General features: G+C 34.2%; 1 protein-coding gene across 5 annotated transcripts in view; it reads left to right on the forward strand.

Annotated features, from left to right (window-relative positions):
- Positions 1-19,669, forward strand: part of LOC106052449 (filamin-A-like) — a 102,451-nt gene that overhangs the window by 46,714 nt on the left and 36,068 nt on the right. For all 5 annotated transcript variants that reach the window (XM_013207858.2, XM_056027362.1, XM_056027364.1 and 2 more), the window contains exons 3-4: positions 3,151-3,402; positions 3,806-3,903. In XM_013207858.2, the coding sequence (XP_013063312.1) occupies positions 3,151-3,402; positions 3,806-3,903 (350 nt within the window). The remainder of the gene's footprint in view (positions 1-3,150; positions 3,403-3,805; positions 3,904-19,669) is intronic.

Genomic DNA, 19,669 nt, shown 5'->3' on the forward strand with positions numbered 1-19,669 from the left:
TAGAAGAAAACTAAAGTTGAGTTCATTCATCATCCTGGTCTTATTGATCGCCTGGAGATAGAAACATGACGTCTTGCTCGATGTGAATATTTCTTATGTCTCAATATGGGCAAATATTTGCTCTCTTACTATAGATTAAATGTTTATTTTCAATATGTTCTGACAAAATCTATTAAATTAGTAATTTAAAATTGTTTCAATCCGTGGTGTGTGGGTCATCAATAGCTTACAAACATATACATGAAATATCAAAGGTGTGCTGCCTGTTAATTTTGTCCCATCTTTTAAACTACTGGCTGCATACCTTGTTTTTTGACACTGAAAATCTTTTATTACATTTTTCATTGTTTAATGTCATCAATGTTGGGGGAGGTGGGAGATACATTTTAGCATAATAATAGACGGTGGGTTTCAACTTTGACTCCCAATTTATGCAATTTAAATCAACATATATTTCATGTTTATTCACCATTTGTTTTAGCCATAACGTTTTAAACTTCACTTCATCTTTGATTCGTTTGTACAGCAAAAAGAAAATGTGCAAACTGGTTGGACAAAAAACAAATGTCCCTTATTTCCCCAACAATAGCTTATTAATAATCTATTTGCTGGCTGCAATAATTGACGTTTTTTCTGATGTGTTAAACAACATAACAGAAGTCAAAGCTGTCATCTGTGCTAAAGCTGAATGCTCTACCATACAGCCAGACTTTTTAACAGGCTTGGAATATAGTGCATTGTTTATACATGTAGGCAGTAGGTGTAGGGAGTTAATAATGTCCATTCCATTTCCATTCATGCCAGTGAGCTCAGTGAATGTCGGCATGCGGACTGAAATAGAACTGGGGAGAATGGGCTGTGCACTCAAAGACGAAGCTCTGATTCAGCAGTTTCTGCTTTGACAGATTGACAAGGCCTATAATAATTTAGCTCTATTGCTTGCAACGGAATTGATTAGCATTATGGAACTTTGCATTTTTTTTCTGGTCATCTTTCCATTTTTCTTTCATTAAAACATACTGATATCTCTTAGCATTATATACTTGTAATATGCCATGTGAAACGCTACGCTCATCTATATATGAAAATTCTATTTAGTAGGAAATGAACTCTCTTGCTGTGTTGGCGTATTTTAGCTCGGCAATATCTAAGGTCTGAGTTCAGGTTCTACGATTACTAAAAATATAGCCTAACATTTCATTGACGCTTTGGTGAAGCATTCTTTGTTCTTTTTTTTATTTATTAATATAATGGCTATATAAGGAATTTTAGTATACTTATTTCACTAGTTTGGTTGTTGTCAGCGTAGTTTTATATAGCTAGATTTTTGTTTTGTAGTTCTATCATTCTCAAACAAACCTCCTTTAAAGAAAATCATGGCGTTACCCTGCCGTCGACTTTAACCCTCCTTCCCCTCGGCATCATCCATTTCTTTTTAAATAGTTTAAAGTGTGTATATATTACAGCCATGTTCTCTAGTTAGCCTGGCTGAATATCTTGACAAATATTCACGACTCCTTGTTACTACACAAAAACCTCCGGCCTTCTTTTTTAAGTATAGTAGCAGGAAATGTAACTCTCGAGACTCAAGCAGTAACCTAATGGTGCGAAGGTTTTGGGAAAAGGGGTGGGCAGGGAAGGTGTATGTCTCTGAACAGATTATTGCCACTAAGTGGAGGGGGAGACTTTATATAATCTAGGATAAGCCGTTTTTTTAAGTGTACTGGAGATTTTTTTTTTTTACAAGTTCTTAACAGTCTCCATTTTTTAGTCTACCTAGCAATGACCAGCATTAACTAATTCTAAGTAATCTTCATACTTTGCATTCAATCAAGGATATGCCTTTTTAAATTGCACTGGATAGAAATTATTAATTTTTTTTTACAGAGTATTCTTTCTTTATTTAAAAAAAAATGAAATAAGTTTACACGAGTTAATGTAACTGAATTAAAAGTAAGTGACCCATCCATCAACACACGCACATAGAAACTTAAAAGAAAAAAATCGATATTATGTGATTGATCTGTTTTGCACGAACAATCGCGTATGCAACATTTTGTCTTGTCTTTAGATAAGTGACGTCTCTTCATTATTTAAAGAAATAGAAAACAAAAAAGTGTGTATGCTCGGCACATGGGTATAACATTTATAAATGTGTAGTCACGGCAATCAGACAAATATTGAGAACAGAATCAATTTCAACGTTTTCTTGGCCCCTTCAAAGCCATATATGATGAACAACACGAGTTTGAAAGAGAAATGACAATGTCCTCTATACAGTTGCCACTTGTTTCTGTAACGCCTCTTTCACTTTTCTTCTTCTCTAAAAAAAAACTTCAACAAACAAAAAAAAATGATTGTATATATAGGAGATATCGTATGGATGGGGATCAATCTGTTTGCATTGGCTCAGTCCAATTATACAGAAACTTTAGTAAGGCATTATATTTCCTGTTGGAAGTGTTTAACTGTATATCCTATTGGTTTTTACTTTAAAAAAATGTTTTGGTAGCTAGGTTCGAGTCAATAATTATAGCTCTGACTTCTGCTACGATTTCCTTTGTTTCAGATTACCGTACTGATAAAATACTAGACTACTAAGATAGCTACTAACTACTAGACCTTAATCTAGATCATCTAATGGTTTTGACTTGATTCACTGTGATTTGAATAGAATGCAGTATTTCGTCCGGAATTCTGTCCAGCACTAAAATTTACTATTATGAACAAGATCTAGATCTTTAATGTAATGCAAGAAAACATAGAGTCTCATCAAATATTGATTTAGAAATACACGAAACCGCTAGCCTTTTAAATATTTTCTTTGGAAACGAATACATAAACAGACTCAAGATCTATAAGTAGATTGGGCGAAGGTAAAAAAAACAAAACAGTTTATTTCGTGCATCTTTATTAGACCTAATCTTGACATACATTATAAGAGGTTTGCTCTGTATTTGACTTTCTATCGTTATTTCTCCAAACAGCTAGCGTGCGGGTATAATGCCTGGCCTTAACTCGTCTTCTAATAACATGACCTTGGTCTCCAAGCTTCTTTTTTTTTCCTTCTTCTGTTTATTTTGTGATTGTATAATTAAAAGTCAATTTGTTTAAGCTAATGTTTTTTTTCTTTTCCATTGCTCCACACAGACAGTACAGACATTGTTGATAAAAAACTCAAGCTGATCCTCGGTCTGATATGGACCCTCATTCTGCACTACTCTATTTCCATGCCCATGTGGGAGGGCGAGGAGCCCACTCCATCAGAGAAGGCGCCCACCCCCAAGCAGAGGTTGCTGAACTGGATCCAGTCTAAGGTTCCAGACCTGCCCATCAATAACTTCACCACTGACTGGAATGATGGAAGGGCTATTGGTGCCCTTGTGGATGCTGTTGGACCAGGTCAGTCCATCCACCATGTCCACTAAATAACATTAGGAGAGAGGAATACTAACAATAATGATGAAGAACACTATGCTCCAACATGTTAATAAAATTAAAAAAAAAAAATATATACAAACATATAACATAAAAGTTGTACATTTCTGTTTGGCCGAAAATATCTCTTTAAATAGAATTTTTCAAAGATATATTTTGATATAACTGGAAAATTAATCTTGATTAATATAAGGCTTTTATTTATTTATTTTTGTGTTTAAGTTATTGCTATGCACATGTTTAAGGTTGAATCAATTGAAAGAAACAGGAATGAAAAGAATTCTTTTTTTTTTTCATGGTATTATTTTAACTCTCCATTGTGCTTGAAAATGTATTGTGTTACATAGCAGTGGTTTATGTTGAACAGGTCTTTGCCCTGACTGGGAAGACTGGGATCCCAAGAAGAACAAGGCTAATGCCAAGGAGGCTATGGATGCTGCTGAGAAGTGGCTGGATGTGCCACAGGTGAGTTCTTTACCATATGTACCTTTTAATCTTCTGTATAAACTGTAAGGTACTTAAATATGTCCTATCCATTCCTAAGCACACAATTTCTCCAATTTGGAGTATTTCTTTTCTGCTTCATATTTAGTCCTTAACTCTTTTTGAAGAGACATTAGTCAAACAAATCAGGAGTTCAGGTCAAAGCCTCAGACATCTGGTAGTATCTAGATCTAAATGATTTTTTTTAATGATGAAGGTGTGGGTGGGATCTTTGATGTCTCTCCTTACCCTCTCCCTCTTACTTCATCAATATGTAGACTTAACACCCCATCAATTTATATAGGCCTAATGAATGTAGTGAGGTAATAAAGCTAATGGAGAATCTTTGTGAAGTCACCATGTGGGTCTTTGTGGAGCTCATTCTTTGAAGTTATAGTTTTACTATATCGAGCAGTCCCTGGTAATCACTATGTGCACAAGATATACAAACTAGTTGGCTATAGAAACATTCGTGTGTATGTTAAGAAAAGTGCATAGACCAGCAGACACATACCCAACATACAAAAGGAAGCAAGCAATCCCTAAGTATTTACTTTTGTGTGTTTATGCCATGGATAAGTATATAAGAAATAATTTCTAATTAAAAGTATTGAAAAGGGGGTAATGGGTATATGAAGGTAAAACAACACACATCTATATAAAGTCTCTGTGCTTACACAAACACATTATGGATAAAGAGAAGGAGGACGAAGAAGAAAGTGTCCAGACTGTGTATTGCTCACTTCTGGTTACTGGGCTGGCAGGTGGGGGGGGGGGGAAGTACATCAGCTTGGAGTAGGAGGAGGGCAGAATGTTTTTGTGTGACAGTTTTGTGTTTGGGGGCCACTCACACAAGGCCATAAGCTTATTTTGTTCTCGATAGTGAGGAAAAGTAGAATGTGTTGAAGTCTGTTACTAGGAAGGTGTGAAGAGAGGCTGTTATCTGAGCTCATTGATCTGTTTGGGTAGTACCTTGATTGCTTTAATAACACATTTTCTACCGCCTTTCTTTATAGACGTTCTAAAAGAATATTATCTCTTATCTCCCCTTTCTCTCCCTACCTCGACAACATTACAACATTGTTTTATAACAGTTTTAAGATGGACTTATTAGTCTATGAACAACTGCTTATATGTAATTGTAATGCAAAGCATTTCCTAACTAGCATGGCGTGGCTCAGGGTATTGAGATTTCCCATTGACGATTAGTCTTGGGGGTGGGGGGCCTGTCAGATTTAGTCGAGGATTTGTTTGATTGGGGAGGAGAATTGTTAGGTAGATGAAAGGCAGAAGACGAAAAGGGAAGGGGAAAAAGAAAAGAGCATAGCTAGAATACTCTTGAAGAAAGACTGAGAAGAGGTGTCAAAGTGTTTTGTTGGTAGAAGTGCGTGCAGAGGGGGACGAAGAAAACAGCAACAATCCCATGGCATGTTTGGGCTGGCACTTGTTGCTTTGTGGCCTAAATCGATGATTCTGGCAGACTTCAGTTAGCTTCGTTAGGCGAGAGAACTGGAAGAGTTTTGTATGTTACCTCCCTTGTAAAAAAAAATATATAATAAATAGTATGTGGGGAAAGGGGGAGATAATACCGAGAACAATTATATTATCGTAATTTTTATTAAAGCAGTTTATCGGGTTTCTTTAAAACAAAGGCTGCACACTTGAATGATTGTCATGACCTTGTGTATACAAACTCCTACTGAACAGCGCTTGGATAGAAAGACTACATTTACATACACTGGTGTACAACTCATTGTATATGTCTACTGCCCTCGAACGCTAGATACTGTTCAGTTAATAGCAAGCAATGATACAGGGTAGAGTAAATATTATTCCTTACTGGCTTAAGTCCGTCAATAAAAAAAACAATAAAGCTGGACACGCTAAATAGATTTCCGGCGTAACGACGAAATCCTCATTGAAAGTTTACGTCATTAAGTATATACCTTCTCTCCCCTTTCCCGCTTACAGGTGCAAACTTCTACGTTCGTGTAACCTTTGTGGCCCATTAACAGCCTGTATAAAACACAATCTGGGCATAAGAAATACTTCCATGACACTGCCAGTCGTTAATACGCCGCCACGTCGTAATATGATCTATAAAGAAAAGTAAATTGAAGTTATCGTTCGACATGGATTTTTAATAGCATTTTAATTCTTCGAGACATTTAACACCTTAATACTTGAGGATTAAACAAGCCTTTTTCTTAGAATCCCCCCCCCCCCCCCCCAATTAAAAAAAAAACGTCGCAAAATCCGTCAGCTCATATCGGTACTCTAGGACTGTTAGGCATGCTGTATACATTTTTTGACATCTTTTTATTTCTGTTCAAGAACTAGATATAGGACTGCTATAAATTAGTCCTAACTTTTTTTTTATGTCTCAGTAAATAAAAATAACCATTAACTCTGCAGATCGCTGCTGGCTTTTAGGTAAACCATTACAGTCCAAAACACCGTCACTGTTGACGGCTGCATTCCGCCCGTGTCTGCTGTTGATGTGTACCCCACACTCAGCACATAACTAGAGATCTAACCGAGGACCAAAATAAGCAAACTAGTTCTACAACTTTTTTGTTCAACACATCACATTTATTTCACCCCCCCCCCCCCAGGGCGCTATTTTTTTTAACGCATTTCCTGTCTGCGTACTATTCCCCCCGCGCCCCTCCCCAGCCTAACATGTAAGTTAAATGTTTATTTTTGTGTGTGTGCGGAATCTAATCCTCCTGACCCCCTGATTCCCCCCCCCCCGCCACATGAGTACACGCTTATTTTGGTGTGTGCATATAATTTAGATTGGCTTACAAGAGACCATTATAGACGAGAGTAACGTCAACATGCCTTCTTTGTGCGTTTTAATATCACATTGAGACTTAAAGTAGTTTTCCTTGTTGCGTGATTGAATAGAGGCTGCCCAACCCTTTCGTTAGAAAGACATATTTCTCTTGAATAGATTTCCCGGCATTATGGCATTCTTAACAGATACACTGCTTGTACTGGGGTATTTATCCAGGTACATGATATGGCTCCTTTTTCTGTAGACGATATACAGCTTACAATTACCTGTAACAAGTTGGAATCTACAACAACCACACCTCTTCTGATGGAGGTGTCGTTTGGGTAGGGCCCGTAATGGAATACGGTGGGTAGGTTTACAAACTCTTGATAAGACATCTTGATAAGTCTCTGACTAGTAAAATTTGACTCTTTGAGCCAGGCATGTTGTGTAGTGGAATTCCACGTAGTACTGAACACACTCAACACTTTTGTCGTTAGTAAAATAGACTGGGAGGAAATGATATATGTTATCTCTGCCATTCAATACTTTTATCGTTAGTAAAATAGACTGGGAGGAAAGGATATATGTTATCTCTGCCATTCAATACTTTTATCGTTAGTAAAATAGACTGGGAGGAAAGGATATATGTTATCTCTGCCATTCAATACTTTTATCGTTAGTAAAATAGACTGGGAGGAAAGGATATATGTTATCTCTGCCATTCAATACTTTTATCGTTAGTAAAATAGACTGGGAGGAAAGGATATATGTTATCTCTGCCATTCAATACTTTTATCGTTAGTAAAATAGACTGGGAGGAAAGGATATATGTTATCTCTGCCATTCAATACTTTTATCGTTAGTAAAATAGACTGGGAGGAAAGGATATATGTTATCTCTGCCATTCAATACTTTTATCGTTAGTAAAATAGACTGGGAGGAAAGGATATATGTTATCTCTGCCATTCAATACTTTTATCGTTAGTAAAATAGAGTAGGAGGAAAGGATATATGTTATCTCTGCCATTCAATACTTTTATCGTTAGTAAAATAGAGTAGGAGGAAAGGATATATGTTATCTCTGCCATTCAATACTTTTATCGTTAGTAAAATAGAGTAGGAGGAAAGGATATATGTTATCTCTGCCATTCAATACTTTTATCGTTAGTAAAATAGAGTAGGAGGAAAGGATATATGTTATCTCTGCCATTCAATACTTTTGTCGTTAGTAAAATAGAGTAGGAGGAAAGGATATATGTTATCTCTGCCATTCAATACTTTTATCGTAAGTAAAATAGAGTCGGAGGAAAGGATATATGTTATCTCTGCCATTCAATACTTTTGTCGTTAATAAAATAGAGTGGGAGGAAAGGATATATGTTATCTCTGCCATTCAATACTTTTATCGTTAGTAAAATAGAGTAGGAGGAAAGGATATATGTTATCTCTGCCATTCAATACTTTTATCGTTAGTAAAATAGAGTAGGAGGAAAGGATATATGTTATCTCTGCCATTCAATACTTTTATCGTTAGTAAAATAGAGTAGGAGGAAAGGATATATGTTATCTCTGCCATTCAATACTTTTGTCGTTAGTAAAATAGAGTAGGAGGAAAGGATATATGTTATCTCTGCCATTCAATACTTTTGTCGTTAGTAAAATAGAGTAGGAGGAAAGGATATATGTTATCTCTGCCATTCAATACTTTTGTCGTTAGTAAAATAGACTGGGAGGAAAGGATATATGTTATCTCTGCCATTCAATACTTTTGTCGTTAGTAAAATAGAGTAGGAGGAAAGGATATATGTTATCTCTGCCATTCAATACTTTTGTCGTTAGTAAAATAGAGTAGGAGGAAAGGATATATGTTATCTCTGCCATTCAATACTTTTGTCGTTAGTAAAATAGAGTGGGAGGAAAGGATATATGTTATCTCTGCCATTCAATACTTTTGTCGTTAGTAAAATAGAGTAGGAGGAAAGGATATATGTTATCTCTGCCATTCAATACTTTTATCGTTAGTAAAATAGACTGGGAGGAAAGGATATATGTTATCTCTGCCATTCAATACTTTTGTCGTTAGTAAAATAGAGTGGGAGGAAAGGATATATGTTATCTCTGCCATTCAATACTTTTATCGTTAGTAAAATAGACTGGGAGGAAAGGATATATGTTATCTCTGCCATTCAATACTTTTGTCGTTAGTAAAATAGAGTGGGAGGAAAGGATATATGTTATCTCTGCCATTCAATACTTTTGTCGTTAGTAAAATAGACTGGGAGGAAAGGATATATGTTATCTCTGCCATTCAATACTTTTGTCGTTAGTAAAATAGAGTAGGAGGAAAGGATATATGTTATCTCTGCCATTCAATACTTTTGTCGTTAGTAAAATAGAGTGGGAGGAAAGGATATATGTTATCTCTGCCATTCAATACTTTTGTCGTTAGTAAAATAGAGTAGGAGGAAAGGATATATGTTATCTCTGCCATTCAATACTTTTATCGTTAGTAAAATAGAGTAGGAGGAAAGGATATATGTTATCTCTGCCATTCAATACTTTTGTCGTTAGTAAAATAGAGTGGGAGGAAAGGATATATGTTATCTCTGCCATTCAATACTTTTATCGTTAGTAAAATAGACTGGGAGGAAAGGATATATGTTATCTCTGCCATTCAATACTTTTGTCGTTAGTAAAATAGAGTAGGAGGAAAGGATATATGTTATCTCTGCCATTCAATACTTTTGTCGTTAGTAAAATAGAGTGGGAGGAAAGGATATATGTTATCTCTGCCATTCAATACTTTTGTCGTTAGTAAAATAGAGTAGGAGGAAAGGATATATGTTATCTCTGCCATTCAATACTTTTATCGTTAGTAAAATAGACTAGGAGGAAAGGATATATGTTATCTCTGCCATTCAATACTTTTGTCGTTAGTAAAATAGAGTGGGAGGAAAGGATATATGTTATCTCTGCCATTCAATACTTTTATCGTTAGTAAAATAGACTGGGAGGAAAGGATATATGTTATCTCTGCCATTCAATACTTTTATCGTTAGTAAAATAGAGTGGGAGGAAAGGATATATGTTATCTCTGCCATTCAATACTTTTATCGTTAGTAAAATAGAGTGGGAGGAAAGGATATATGTTATCTCTGCCATTCAATACTTTTATCGTTAGTAAAATAGAGTGGGAGGAAAGGATATATGTTATCTCTGCCATTCAATACTTTTATCGTTAGTAAAATAGAGTAGGAGGAAAGGATATATGTTATCTCTGCCATTCAATACTTTTATCGTTAGTAAAATAGACTGGGAGGAAAGGATATATGTTATCTCTGCCATTCAATACTTTTGTCGTTAGTAAAATAGACTGGGAGGAAAGGATATATGTTATCTCTGCCATTCAATACTTTTATCGTTAGTAAAATAGACTGGGAGGAAAGGATATATGTTATCTCTGCCATTCAATACTTTTGTCGTTAGTAAAATAGAGTGGGAGGAAAGGATATATGTTATCTCTGCCATTCAATACTTTTATCGTTAGTAAAATAGAGTAGGAGGAAAGGATATATGTTATCTCTGCCATTCAATACTTTTGTCGTTAGTAAAATAGACTGGGAGGAAAGGATATATGTTATCTCTGCCATTCAATACTTTTATCGTTAGTAAAATAGACTGGGAGGAAAGGATATATGTTATCTCTGCCATTCAATACTTTTGTCGTTAGTAAAATAGAGTGGGAGGAAAGGATATATGTTATCTCTGCCATTCAATACTTTTATCGTTAGTAAAATAGAGTGGGAGGAAAGGATATATGTTATCTCTGCCATTCAATACTTTTGTCGTTAGTAAAATAGACTGGGAGGAAAGGATATATGTTATCTCTGCCATTCAATACTTTTGTCGTTAGTAAAATAGACTGGGAGGAAAGGATATATGTTATCTCTGCCATTCAATACTTTTGTCGTTAGTAAAATAGACTGGGAGGAAAGGATATATGTTATCTCTGCCATTCAATACTTTTGTCGTTAGTAAAATAGAGTGGGAGGAAAGGATATATGTTATCTCTGCCATTCAATACTTTTGTCGTTAGTAAAATAGACTGGGAGGAAAGGATATATGTTATCTCTGCCATTCAATACTTTTGTCGTTAGTAAAATAGACTGGGAGGAAAGGATATATGTTATCTCTGCCATTCAATACTTTTGTCGTTAGTAAAATAGACTGGGAGGAAAGGATATATGTTATCTCTGCCATTCAATACTTTTATCGTTAGTAAAATAGAGTGGGAGGAAAGGATATATGTTATCTCTGCCATTCAATACTTTTGTCGTTAGTAAAATAGACTGGGAGGAAAGGATATATGTTATCTCTGCCATTCAACACTTTTGTCGTTAGTAAAATAGACTGGGAGGAAAGGATATATGTTATCTCTGCCATTCAACACTTTTGTCGTTAGTAAAATAGACTGGGAGGAAAGGATATATGTTATCTCTGCCATTCAACACTTTTGTCGTTAGTAAAATAGACTGGGAGGAAAGGATATATGTTATCTCTGCCATTCAATACTTTTGTCGTTAGTAAAATAGAGTGGGAGGAAAGGATATATGTTATCTCTGCCATTCAACACTTTTGTCGTTAGTAAAATAGACTGGGAGGAAAGGATATATGTTATCTCTGCCATTCAATACTTTTGTCGTTAGTAAAATAGACTGGGAGGAAAGGATATATGTTATCTCTGCCATTCAACACTTTTATCGTTAGTAAAATAGACTGGGAGGAAAGGATATATGTTATCTCTGCCATTCAATACTTTTGTCGTTAGTAAAATAGAGTGGGAGGAAAGGATATATGTTATCTCTGCCATTCAATACTTTTGTCGTTAGTAAAATAGACTGGGAGGAAAGGATATATGTTATCTCTGCCATTCAACACTTTTGTCGTTAGTAAAATAGAGTAGGAGGAAAGGATATATGTTATCTCTGCCATTCAACACTTTTGTCGTTAGTAAAATAGAGTGGGAGGAAAGGATATATGTTATCTCTGCCATTCAATACTTTTGTCGTTAGTAAAATAGAGTGGGAGGAAAGGATATATGTTATCTCTGCCATTCAATACTTTTATCGTTAGTAAAATAGACTGGGAGGAAAGGATATATGTTATCTCTGCCATTCAATACTTTTATCGTTAGTAAAATAGAGTAGGAGGAAAGGATATATGTTATCTCTGCCATTCAATACTTTTGTCGTTAGTAAAATAGAGTGGGAGGAAAGGATATATGTTATCTCTGCCATTCAACACTTTTGTCGTTAGTAAAATAGAGTGGGAGGAAAGGATATATGTTATCTCTGCCATTCAATACTTTTGTCGTTAGTAAAATAGAGTGGGAGGAAAGGATATATGTTATCTCTGCCATTCAACACTTTTGTCGTTAGTAAAATAGAGTGGGAGGAAAGGATATATGTTATCTCTGCCATTCAATACTTTTATCGTTAGTAAAATAGAGTGGGAGGAAAGGATATATGTTATCTCTGCCATTCAATACTTTTATCGTTAGTAAAATAGACTGGGAGGAAAGGATATATGTTATCTCTGCCATTCAATACTTTTATCGTTAGTAAAATAGAGTAGGAGGAAAGGATATATGTTATCTCTGCCATTCAATACTTTTATCGTTAGTAAAATAGACTGGGAGGAAAGGGTATATGTTATCTCTGCCATTCAATACTTTTATCGTTAGTAAAATAGACTGGGAGGAAAGGATATATGTTATCTCTGCCATTCAATACTTTTATCGTTAGTAAAATAGAGTGGGAGGAAAGGATATATGTTATCTCTGCCATTCAATACTTTTATCGTTAGTAAAATAGAGTAGGAGGAAAGGATATATGTTATCTCTGCCATTCAATACTTTTATCGTTAGTAAAATAGACTGGGAGGAAAGGATATATGTTATCTCTGCCATTCAATACTTTTATCGTTAGTAAAATAGAGTAGGAGGAAAGGATATATGTTATCTCTGCCATTCAATACTTTTATCGTTAGTAAAATAGAGTGGGAGGAAAGGATATATGTTATCTCTGCCATTCAATACTTTTGTCGTTAGTAAAATAGAGTAGGAGGAAAGGATATATGTTATCTCTGCCATTCAATACTTTTGTCGTTAGTAAAATAGACTTGGAGGAAAGGATATATGTTATCTCTGCCATTCAATACTTTTATCGTTAGTAAAATAGAGTGGGAGGAAAGGATATATGTTATCTCTGCCATTCAATACTTTTGTCGTTAGTAAAATAGAGTGATAGGAAAGGATATATGTTATCTCTGCCATTCAATACTTTTATCGTTAGTAAAATAGAGTGGGAGGAAAGGATATATGTTATCTCTGCCATTCAATACTTTTATCGTTAGTAAAATAGAGTGGGAGGAAAGGATATATGTTATCTCTGCCATTCAATACTTTTATCGTTAGTAAAATAGACTGGGAGGAAAGGATATATGTTATCTCTGCCATTCAATACTTTTATCGTTAGTAAAATAGAGTGGGAGGAAAGGATATATGTTATCTCTGCCATTCAATACTTTTATCGTTAGTAAAATAGAGTAGGAGGAAAGGATATATGTTATCTCTGCCATTCAATACTTTTATCGTTAGTAAAATAGAGTAGGAGGAAAGGATATATGTTATCTCTGCCATTCAATACTTTTATCGTTAGTAAAATAGACTGGGAGGAAAGGATATATGTTATCTCTGCCATTCAATACTTTTATCGTTAGTAAAATAGAGTAGGAGGAAAGGATATATGTTATCTCTGCCATTCAATACTTTTATCGTTAGTAAAATAGATTGGGAGGAAAGGATATATGTTATCTCTGCCATTCAATACTTTTGTCGTTAGTAAAATAGACTGGGAGGAAAGGATATATGTTATCTCTGCCATTCAATACTATTATCGTTAGTAAAATAGACTGGGAGGAAAGGATATATGTTATCTCTGCCATTCAATACTTTTATCGTTAGTAAAATAGACTGGGAGGAAAGGATATATGTTATCTCTGCCATTCAATACTTTTATCGTTAGTAAAATAGAGTAGGAGGAAAGGATATATGTTATCTCTGCCATTCAATACTTTTGTCGTTAGTAAAATAGAGTAGGAGGAAAGGATATATGTTATCTCTGCCATTCAATACTTTTATCGTTAGTAAAATAGAGTAGGAGGAAAGGATATATGTTATCTCTGCCATTCAATACTTTTATCGTTAGTAAAATAGAGTAGGAGGAAAGGATATATGTTATCTCTGCCATTCAATACTTTTATCGTTAGTAAAATAGAGTAGGAGGAAAGGATATATGTTATCTCTGCCATTCAATACTTTTGTCGTTAGTAAAATAGACTGGGAGGAAAGGATATATGTTATCTCTGCCATTCAATACTTTTATCGTTAGTAAAATAGAGTAGGAGGAAAGGATATATGTTATCTCTGCCATTCAATACTTTTATCGTTAGTAAAATAGAGTGGGAGGAAAGGATATATGTTATCTCTGCCATTCAATACTTTTATCGTTAGTAAAATAGAGTGGGAGGAAAGGATATATGTTATCTCTGCCATTCAATACTTTTATCGTTAGTAAAATAGAGTAGGAGGAAAGGATATATGTTATCTCTGCCATTCAATACTTTTATCGTTAGTAAAATAGAGTAGGAGGAAAGGATATATGTTATCTCTGCCATTCAATACTTTTATCGTTAGTAAAATAGACTGGGAGGAAAGGATATATGTTATCTCTGCCATTCAATACTTTTATCGTTAGTAAAATAGAGTAGGAGGAAAGGATATATGTTATCTCTGCCATTCAATACTTTTATCGTTAGTAAAATAGACTGGGAGGAAAGGATATATGTTATCTCTGCCATTCAATACTTTTGTCGTTAGTAAAATAGACTGGGAGGAAAGGATATATGTTATCTCTGCCATTCAATACTATTATCGTTAGTAAAATAGACTGGGAGGAAAGGATATATGTTATCTCTGCCATTCAATACTTTTATCGTTAGTAAAATAGACTGGGAGGAAAGGATATATGTTATCTCTGCCATTCAATACTTTTATCGTTAGTAAAATAGAGTAGGAGGAAAGGATATATGTTATCTCTGCCATTCAATACTTTTATCGTTAGTAAAATAGAGTAGGAGGAAAGGATATATGTTATCTCTGCCATTCAATACTTTTATCGTTAGTAAAATAGAGTAGGAGGAAAGGATATATGTTATCTCTGCCATTCAATACTTTTGTCGTTAGTAAAATAGAGTAGGAGGAAAGGATATATGTTATCTCTGCCATTCAATACTTTTGTCGTTAGTAAAATAGAGTGGGAGGAAAGGATATATGTTATCTCTGCCATTCAACACTTTTGTCGTTAGTAAAATAGACTGGGAGGAAAGGATATATGTTATCTCTGCCATTCAATACTATTATCGTTAGTAAAATAGACTGGGAGGAAAGGATATATGTTATCTCTGCCATTCAATACTTTTATCGTTAGTAAAATAGACTGGGAGGAAAGGATATATGTTATCTCTGCCATTCAATACTTTTATCGTTAGTAAAATAGAGTAGGAGGAAAGGATATATGTTATCTCTGCCATTCAATACTTTTGTCGTTAGTAAAATAGAGTAGGAGGAAAGGATATATGTTATCTCTGCCATTCAATACTTTTATCGTTAGTAAAATAGAGTAGGAGGAAAGGATATATGTTATCTCTGCCATTCAATACTTTTATCGTTAGTAAAATAGAGTAGGAGGAAAGGATATATGTTATCTCTGCCATTCAATACTTTTATCGTTAGTAAAATAGAGTAGGAGGAAAGGATATATGTTATCTCTGCCATTCAATACTTTTATCGTTAGTAAAATAGAGTAGGAGGAAAGGATATATGTTATCTCTGCCATTCAATACTTTTGTCGTTAGTAAAATAGAGTAGGAGGAAAGGATATATGTTATCTCTGCCATTCAATACTTTTATCGTTAGTAAAATAGAGTAGGAGGAAAGGATATATGTTATCTCTGCCATTCAATACTTTTATCGTTAGTAAAATAGAGTAGGAGGAAAGGATATATGTTATCTCTGCCATTCAATACTTTTATCGTTAGTAAAATAGAGTAGGAGGAAAGGATATATGTTATCTCTGCCATTCAATACTTTTATCGTTAGTAAAATAGAGTAGGAGGAAAGGATATATGTTATCTCTGCCATTCAATACTTTTATCGTTAGTAAAATAGAGTAGGAGGAAATGATATGTGTTATCTCTGCCATTCAATACTTTTATCGTTAGTAAAATAGAGTAGGAGGAAAGGATATATGTTATCTCTGCCATTCAATACTTTTATCGTTAGTAAAATAGAGTAGGAGGAAAGGATATATGTTATCTCTGCCATTCAATACTTTTATCGTTAGTAAAATAGAGTAGGAGGAAAGGATATATGTTATCTCTGCCATTCAATACTTTTGTCGTTAGTAAAATAGAGTAGGAGGAAAGGATATATGTTATCTCTGCCATTCAATACTTTTGTCGTTAGTAAAATAGAGTAGGAGGAAAGGATATATGTTATCTCTGCCATTCAATACTTTTATCGTTAGTAAAATAGAGTAGGAGGAAAGGATATATGTTATCTCTGCCATTCAATACTTTTGTCGTTAGTAAAATAGAGTAGGAGGAAAGGATATATGTTATCTCTGCCATTCAATACTTTTGTCGTTAGTAAAATAGAGTGGGAGGAAAGGATATATGTTATCTCTGCCATTCAACACTTTTGTCGTTAGTAAAATAGACTGGGAGGAAAGGATATATGTTATCTCTGCCATTCAATACTATTATCGTTAGTAAAATAGACTGGGAGGAAAGGATATATGTTATCTCTGCCATTCAATACTTTTATCGTTAGTAAAATAGACTGGGAGGAAAGGATATATGTTATCTCTGCCATTCAATACTTTTATCGTTAGTAAAATAGAGTAGGAGGAAAGGATATATGTTATCTCTGCCATTCAATACTTTTGTCGTTAGTAAAATAGAGTAGGAGGAAAGGATATATGTTATCTCTGCCATTCAATACTTTTATCGTTAGTAAAATAGAGTAGGAGGAAAGGATATATGTTATCTCTGCCATTCAATACTTTTATCGTTAGTAAAATAGAGTAGGAGGAAAGGATATATGTTATCTCTGCCATTCAATACTTTTATCGTTAGTAAAATAGAGTAGGAGGAAAGGATATATGTTATCTCTGCCATTCAATACTTTTGTCGTTAGTAAAATAGAGTGGGAGGAAAGGATATATGTTATCTCTGCCATTCAATACTTTTATCGTTAGTAAAATAGAGTAGGAGGAAAGGATATATGTTATCTCTGCCATTCAATACTTTTATCGTTAGTAAAATAGAGTAGGAGGAAAGGATATATGTTATCTCTGCCATTCAATACTTTTATCGTTAGTAAAATAGAGTAGGAGGAAAGGATATATGTTATCTCTGCCATTCAATACTTTTATCGTTAGTAAAATAGAGTAGGAGGAAAGGATATATGTTATCTCTGCCATTCAATACTTTTATCGTTAGTAAAATAGAGTAGAAGGAAAGGATATATGTTATCTCTGCCATTCAATACTTTTGTCGTTAGTAAAATAGAGTAGGAGGAAAGGATATATGTTATCTCTGCCATTCAATACTTTTATCGTTAGTAAAATAGAGTAGGAGGAAAGGATATATGTTATCTCTGCCATTCAATACTTTTGTCGTTAGTAAAATAGAGTAGGAGGAAAGGATATATGTTATCTCTGCCATTCAATACTTTTGTCGTTAGTAAAATAGAGTAGGAGGAAAGGATATATGTTATCTCTGCCATTCAATACTTTTATCGTTAGTAAAATAGAGTAGGAGGAAAGGATATATGTTATCTCTGCCATTCAATACTTTTATCGTTAGTAAAATAGAGTAGGAGGAAAGGATATATGTTATCTCTGCCATTCAATACTTTTATCGTTAGTAAAATAGAGTAGGAGGAAAGGATATATGTTATCTCTGCCATTCAATACTTTTATCGTTAGTAAAATAGAGTAGGAGGAAATGATATGTGTTATCTCTGCCATTCAATACTTTTATCGTTAGTAAAATAGAGTAGGAGGAAAGGATATATGTTATCTCTGCCATTCAATACTTTTATCGTTAGTAAAATAGAGTAGGAGGAAAGGATATATGTTATCTCTGCCATTCAATACTTTTGTCGTTAGTAAAATAGAGAAGGAGGAAAGGATATATGTTATCTCTGCCATTCAATACTTTTATCGTTAGTAAAATAGAGTAGGAGGAAAGGATATATGTTATCTCTGCCATTCAATACTTTTATCGTTAGTAAAATAGAGTAGGAGGAAAGGATATATGTTATCTCTGCCATTCAATACTTTTGTCGTTAGTAAAATAGAGTAGGAGGAAAGGATATATGTTATCTCTGCCATTCAATACTTTTATCGTTAGTAAAATAGAGTAGGAGGAAAGGATATATGTTATCTCTGCCATTCAATACTTTTGTCGTTAGTAAAATAGAGTAGGAGGAAAGGATATATGTTATCTCTGCCATTCAATACTTTTGTCGTTAGTAAAATAGAGTGGGAGGAAAGGATATATGTTATCTCTGCCATTCAACACTTTTGTCGTTAGTAAAATAGACTGGGAGGAAAGGATATATGTTATCTCTGCCATTCAATACTTTTGTCGTTAGTAAAATAGAGTGGGAGGAAAGGATATATGTTATCTCTGCCATTCAATACTTTTGTCGTTAGTAAAATAGAGTGGGAGGAAAGGATATATGTTATCTCTGCCATTCAATACTTTTATCGTTAGTAAAATAGAGTAGGAGGAAAGGATATATGTTATCTCTGCCATTCAATACTTTTGTCGTTAGTAAAATAGAGTAGGAGGAAAGGATATATGTTATCTCTGCCATTCAATACTTTTGTCGTTAGTAAAATAGAGTGGGAGGAAAGGATATATGTTATCTCTGCCATTCAATACTTTTGTCGTTAGTAAAATAGAGTAGGAGGAAAGGATATATGTTATCTCTGCCATTCAACACTTTTATCGTTAGTAAAATAGAGTAGGAGGAAAGGATATATGTTATCTCTGCCATTCAATACTTTTGTCGTTAGTAAAATAGAGTAGGAGGAAAGGATATATGTTATCTCTGCCATTCAACACTTTTATCGTTAGTAAAATAGAGTGGGAGGAAAGGATATATGTTATCTCTGCCATTCAATACTTTTATCGTTAGTAAAATAGAGTAGGAGGAAAGGATATATGTTATCTCTGCCATTCAATACTTTTATCGTTAGTAAAATAGAGTGGGAGGAAAGGATATATGTTATCTCTGCCATTCAATACTTTTATCGTTAGTAAAATAGAGTAGGAGGAAAGGATATATGTTATCTCTGCCATTCAATACTTTTGTCGTTAGTAAAATAGAGTAGGAGGAAAGGATATATGTTATCTCTGCCATTCAACACTTTTATCGTTAGTAAAATAGAGTAGGAGGAAAGGATATATGTTATCTCTGCCATTCAATACTTTTGTCGTTAGTAAAATAGAGTAGGAGGAAAGGATATATGTTATCTCTGCCATTCAACACTTTTATCGTTAGTAAAATAGAGTGGGAGGAAAGGATATATGTTATCTCTGCCATTCAATACTTTTATCGTTAGTAAAATAGAGTAGGAGGAAAGGATATATGTTATCTCTGCCATTCAATACTTTTATCGTTAGTAAAATAGAGTGGGAGGAAATGATATATGTTATCTCTGCCATTCAACACTTTTATCGTTAGTAAAATAGAGTGGGAGGAAAGGATATATGTTATCTCTGCCATTCAATACTTTTATCGTTAGTAAAATAGAGTAGGAGGAAAGGATA

Source organism: Biomphalaria glabrata, chromosome 4 (genome assembly GCF_947242115.1).
Source record: "Biomphalaria glabrata chromosome 4, xgBioGlab47.1, whole genome shotgun sequence".
NCBI classification, from domain to species: Eukaryota; Metazoa; Mollusca; class Gastropoda; family Planorbidae; genus Biomphalaria; species Biomphalaria glabrata.